At 35.5% G+C, this 6,653-nt stretch overlaps 1 protein-coding gene across 1 annotated transcript; it reads right to left on the bottom strand.

Moving 5' to 3' along the window:
* Positions 1 to 1,261: 1,261 nt before the first annotated feature.
* LOC137744503 (cellulose synthase-like protein E1) lies at positions 1,262 to 6,148 on the bottom strand. The gene is made up of 8 exons (XM_068484305.1): positions 5,530 to 6,148; positions 5,054 to 5,149; positions 4,060 to 4,295; positions 3,710 to 3,752; positions 3,501 to 3,600; positions 3,189 to 3,364; positions 2,638 to 2,991; positions 1,262 to 2,334 (listed from the first exon to the last, which is right to left on the bottom strand). The coding sequence occupies exons 1-8, from the start codon at positions 6,145 to 6,147 to the stop codon at positions 1,789 to 1,791; spliced, it is 2,169 nt and encodes a 722-aa protein (XP_068340406.1). The 5' UTR covers position 6,148; the 3' UTR covers positions 1,262 to 1,788.
* Between the last annotated feature and the right edge of the window lie 505 nt (positions 6,149 to 6,653).

The following is a 6,653-nucleotide window of genomic DNA, read 5'->3' as shown; positions in this document are numbered from 1 at the left end:
ATTGTTTGTTAAGATAATACGGTTGGTCTATTTAGTAGTTTGCCATCTCAGCTTTTTCTTGGGAATAAAGGCATTTGATAATCTTAACAATTTTCTTTTTCTATTTGAACCCAAAAAAAAAAAAAAAAAAAAACAAACAAACAAACAATTTTCTTTTTCTCAAAAACAATCTTGACCATAATTTATTTTGTGATGCAAATCTTTGGAGTGTTGGATACTAAGGCATCAAGAGTAGTCTTAGCATCATTGGGTGAGTTGATCAAAGTTGTGATTAAATTTTGTGTCACCCATATTTTAAGTTCGATCTCACATTTTTCAATAATAATAAAAATTATATTGGAGCCAATATAAAGTACCTTGAAAAGTGAGTAGTGGTAAAAAGTATTACCATGAATTAGTGATGGATGCACATTGGGACCAAAGTGGTCCCAAGACCACCTAGAGTCCAGAAAATATACATGTGAAGGTTTTTCGAGAACTCTTCGAATGTTTGATATGGGTCCCTTTTGTGCCCAATAAATGTTTGATGTAATGCATGCTAGGCATATCTTGGCAGCACTTAGCAGGTTGCGTCAAGAGCATTCGACAAATTCTCTAGATAGCACTCATCAGATTGCTTTGGCATATGTCGATCTATGTTGACATGTGTGCAACATGGTTCAGCTGACGACAATTGTTCAAAGAAATGCTTTAGTGAATAAACTAATTTTTTTTTTCTTTTCGTGATTCAAATCTTGAATCCACCACTGTTATGAAGACAATGACTAAAACTTAAAACATGTTATCTTCTCGTTCTATATTGAGCGTTCAACTTGTTTAAGAAACAAACCAAGCTTAACTTAGACATGCCCAAATCGTAAAGCACATGGGTAGCTCGTTAATAAGAAGCTTGAAAATGTTATACAGGCAGACCCTCTCATTGTTGTAAATTAGCTCGTGTTCGACTTTTCTTTTTTACCCCGCTTGAGATCGGCTCGAAAATAAACGAGCCAACCAAGTTGAGCTCTTATAAAATTTTAACAAACCCAACTTAAACATGATGAAATTTGCAACATTTATATCCCTAGTTAAATTTGGAGAGGTGATTTTCACACATTCTTTTTATTTTTTTCACACACCCACTTTATGTATGATCATCATATTGCATAAATTAAATGGAAACCAAAAATAAGACTAAACATAGGTGTGAAAGAAGTTAAAAAGAGTGTTTAATTACTATTTCTTTAAACTTAGTAGGGCATCAGGGTGGTTTGGAAAAAATAGCTCAACATGAGATGTCCAGAACTATTGTGGACTTGGACTACGGAGATACATGTTCTTACTTATTAATGTTGCAGCCGAAACTTATTGGGCTTAGTTTATGGTGAATTTAATGGTGACATTTCTTTATTCCAAATTATGGCTCCACTTGTACATTCCTATTATTTTGGAGGGTGAAGTAGTATAATTCTTTTCTTTATTTTTTATTTTTTATAACAAATAATATTACACTAAAGGAAAACGGGTGGGCTTAGCCTCGTAATGAGCTATCAATAATTTGATTCAAATTCACCTTTGGCAAGAATCGAACCTAAGATCTCTCACTTACAAGTAAAGAGAAATACCATTAGACCATAACACTAAGTGGCAAGTAGTAGAATTCTTAGACAAGAATAAACAGAGTACATCTTTTAGACACCCCTACATTTAATAGTAAAAATGTATGTATATAACGGACACATATATAGGCCATGGCCTTGCTACATGAAAATAATAGAACCAAAAAAATAGAAAATGAGGGAAACTTTGCTACATGAAAATAATAGAACCAAAAAAATAGAAAATGAGGGAAACTAAGGCAGATACAAGGGTAACAGAGAGTGGAATGCTTCCTTTGTCTTTCCTTATAAGCATTCCTTCAATGATAGGGTAGTTCATTACTATGACATAGAAGGGTATGAAAACTTGTATGAACATCTTGTCCAACTCCCCCACAAAGATCCCTCTAGCAATCCCCACAGCAAACGATGCCATGTTCAAGATGATTAGGGCAACCATTGGAACAAGAAATAGTAGTGATGTTTGGAAATCAAATACTCCCATATTGTAACGCTTGAGTTGTTCGACGTCGTCGACTTTATTCGTTGGAAAAAAATTGGCTTCTCTTATTCCAAGTTTCTTCATGAAAGCATCCACACTACCATATAAATGGGATGTGACTGACTTCATCATCCATATCCTCTGCTCATTTACCCAATGTCGAAATGTTGACCCCGTTGCGAGCACCTCATATAAATGTTTAGAATGGGATGATAGGAATATGAACGCAAATACAATGAAATAAGTATTTGAGACCTGCGAAGAACAAGACCGACATACTATCATGTCAAAATCATACTACTAAAGTTGTATAACAACTAATTAAGAGGGTAATGCTTTCTTATATACTATACAAATACTTATATCGACAGACTGTGAGTTTCAATTTTTAACCACACATGTTCATAATCAATAAATGGTTCAGTTTCAATCTTCAGAACATAAAGCAAGTGAACATTTCCCTTGATAGTGAAAGTAATAATATATTTTGAATCATTTATACAAAAGAATTTTTAAAGAAACTTGTAAAAAAATATAGGTATAATAAGAGAAAATTACCTGAGGGTATAAAGGAATGCCATTGAGTAGGCAGAGTTGAGGAATGGTAGCAAAGCCCCAGAGCGACAAGAAATAGAAAATGGGGAAAAGGGCAAGTTCTGCATAACACATGCTGTGAAGAAAAGTGGGCATTTTGAAAGGGCCATATATAAGAGGATTAAACTTCGAGATAGCAACATCAACCAAGCCGGAGGACCATCTTGTCCCTTGGACCAAAAAATCATCCAAATTGGTGGTGCCACTGCCCAAGAATTGTGGCCTTTTTGGATCACAATACACTGAAATCCAACCTTTGCAATGCAAATGAAACCCTGTGAAGTAATCTTCCACCACTGAACCGTATAAGAAACCAACCTGCATGCCACAAATAAAAGAAGATCACCATTAGCATAAAGTTGAAGGAATGCTAGGCTCAGTCACCTCCCGAGCGGGTTACTATGAGCGCTTGATACGTTGTGCTACTAACACGTATCAACTCCTCACAATTGACTAAGCTTGGCATATTCTTTTTTTGGAAATAAGTAAGGTTTCAATAGTTTAATTGTACTCGCCTCTTTGCCCCATTTGGTGCCATCTTCATAAGCACAAGATGCTAGTAGTTGGGTTTCATTTGGCTGTGCATTATTTCTTTGGACGAACATACGATCAGGCTTGTTTATTTGGCGGAGGGATTTGATGAACTCATTGGATGGACCAAAACATTGTCTAAGTTTCATTGCATCCCCGGCTGATAATTCAATAGTGAAACTAATTTAGTGACCTAAAAAACGTATGAACGCATATATTGCGGACAAGTTCATAATTTTAATATATATGCTTATTAAACCAAATTAAGGTATTTAATTAATTGAATTTGTATTTACCTTCACTAATGGAACTTTCACATAAGGACAACCTCTTGATGTAGTAGCCAGTACCACACACGCATGGCCCTCCAAGCCCATCATAACCTTTCCATAGCACCTATTTATATACAAGTCCATACCAATTCTAGTCAAAGATTATTATATGCATTTGTACATATGACATATAATTGATTGATGCAAAGTTTGGTCCTTGAGTTCTTATGTACCTTCAATGCTGATCTATACTGACTGTCATAGATATCGCTGTTACTGATGTTGCAAAATTTTTGAGGAAATTGAACAAATGCTAGAGAGTGTGATATCTTGGGGTCAAGGTGGAAACACATTGCTTGCCGAGCCGAACTTGCATCATGGCAATGCATGTCACAATCTAAACCTAATATGTAAGGCGAATTGCTTATAACTCCCGACTCACGTAACTGATCAGAACAACGTCAACGTTACTTATCAAATAGTATACTATGTAGGTAATTATGTCAAACTGTCAACCAAAGTTATCAATTAATTGAACGAACTATTTTTTAGGACATAGTGGTTAATTGACAGCTAGCTTGACAGTATATAAGTAATACACATATATGGTAAGAGAATATTACTTAAAATCGACACATAAATAGTGAAAAAATTACAAAAAGAGAGATGCATGCATACAAGAACATTGAGCGCTCCGGCCTTGAAATGATGAGGTTGAGAAGGTCTCTTTTCACGAGAAACATAAATAAGAAGAGGCTTATTTTTGGCTTCATTTGCTTGAATTGCATCAGCATTATCACTGGACGTTTCTTGTATTACCTGCCAAAATTCCAGATATGATTCTTAGGATGAATTTGTATGTAATTAAAACAATATTTGTCTTTCCTTACAAGAATATTAGGTTCCTTTGTGGTTGAATTCTTATAGCAAGCCTGATGTTGACAAAGTTAATGATATGAATTGTGTGCAGACGACTTTTTTCCCATTTGTTGGATGTATTGGTAAAATAGAAAATAATTTGGAAATTAAGTAGGCATGTCAGTTGTGAGGCACGGGTTATCAACGTTACTATCACTAGGAAAATACTAATTACATGTTAATACAATGAAATCATAATTTTGACACTGATAAATTAAAACTTCATATGACATATCAGTTTAATAATACAATGTCTTATGATGATAAACTTAAACATAATATTATATTATTGGACTATAACGCCACAGTTATAATAAACTCTTTCTATGTTAGTACTTCTCGTCACCGATCCTACTTTTATTTTATTGGTCTTAAATAAATCTGTCTTTTGTATTGATGAGAATCACCAAAGCTAAAGTACTAATCAACAGAATTGGATCCGGATCTACTCTTGACCATTCATCATGTATCATGCGGTCAGAAATCATTTGACGTTGTTTATTTAAAATCAAACACAAATAGTATCTGACAAAAATTAATCGCACGATGTACGATAAACGGCTAGAATGTGAGGATCCTTAGAATCCCCACAAAGTGATTCCAGAGAGGATCCCTTTCCCTAACCAGCAAACAATGTCCTATGTAGGGGACATTAATACCTCAATTACCGCACAGTGATCTCGACGACTATTGCTCCTAGTGTCCCCAATCCTTGCATTTTCTGTCACACTTTTCTTAAACGCCTCGTATTTCTCCTGCGATCAAATCTTCGCCATTAGCTTTGTTGCAGAAAAATATCATTATATATCTTCATGAGGAATTTTCTTTGAGAAATAACCAAAAAAAAAAAAAAAGTCAATTTTGCACTTATTCGCCATCATTCTTTTTGTCATTTTAACGGACCATTTTATGTATTTTCTCAAAAATAATAAGCCTCAAACGTATAGACTCGACCTCTATTAAAAAGGTAGTACATGAGAGATGCCCAATTGAATATTTACAACTAATTATATTATTCTGAGAACAGAAATTCTACGTTCTCTCACGTTTAACTAGTGAGAAAATGTAAAAGGGAATTTTGGTGTTGCTTGACACACAAATACGTACAAAAAAAAATAAAGAAATTATAATTAACCTTAATATGCTCTTTCTCTTGTACGAACTCACTGCCCCCAAAACCACCGTTCTCATCCCCGTCATCCTCTCCTGCACCTGCAGAGAAATAAGCCTCCGGAGCCGTACACTTGATTCCATACCTCTTACAAAACGGAAGCCACCACTTTGCAAACCTCCAAGCCTCTCTCATCCCATTCAAAGTCACGGCAGCACCAGCGTCATCAGAGAGATACACGTGAAGCTTTTCTGGTGGATAGTCCATTGCCATGGCAGATAACACCGTGTTCATTACCCCCACGGTTGGCTCCTTCTCCGGATCCGCGGTGCAAATAAACACGTCAATCGGCGGAAGCTTGTCATCCTCCGGAAGCCTCTCTGGGAACACAGTTCGCGAAACTGTCTGCCATCGGAATGATTGGCTGAGGAGCCATTCGAAGGCAAGGAGGACTTCCGAGGCAAAGACAAGAAGCCATGGTAGGGTTGTGGCTTTGGTTTTGGGGTGTTGGAAGAAGAAAGAGGCTCTATAGGAAATCAAGAAGACTAGAGCGATCGAGTGGACGAGGATATGTGTCCGGTTGATGAAGTTTGAAAGCTTGTGGACGTGGCAGAGATGGAGAGGGACCTTAGAATTCTCCATAGCTTCTGTAGAACTTTACAGAATTAAGAGAGAGAGAGAGATTGCAATTGTTAAAGAAGAAATCATTCTCATTAACCTTATATGCAGGATACAAGGAATATATATATATATATATATATATATATATATATATATCCATAAAATATCTAACCAATGCTGAGTCATCATCAATACTGTAGCTTAACAGCTAAGCTAAGTTCTAATCTAGTTCTAATCTAGTGCCTTATGCTCATCATAGTCTGGTGGTCCTTCACTATCCTTAATAGCTTCTTCTGTGGCAATTATATGTGTTCTTGCACTCAAGCATCAACAAGCAACATCCTCCACCTCCTTTTAAAGTACAATATCACTGTCTAGTTATCGTTTAAAATACTGTCTACTAAATGATGAAATTAGGATTCCATTATAAAATTAATTTAATTAGTAATATAGGAAGTAGTCAAAACCAGATAAGTCTTTAATTAATTTAATAAACTAATGGAAAATAGCTGTAAATTTAATAAATT

This window comes from Pyrus communis, chromosome 9 (assembly GCF_963583255.1).
Source record: "Pyrus communis chromosome 9, drPyrComm1.1, whole genome shotgun sequence".
Taxonomy (NCBI): Eukaryota; Viridiplantae; Streptophyta; class Magnoliopsida; order Rosales; family Rosaceae; genus Pyrus; species Pyrus communis.
Note: the sequence above shows the minus strand (reverse complement) of the source record. Positions and strands in the feature narration are given on the sequence as shown.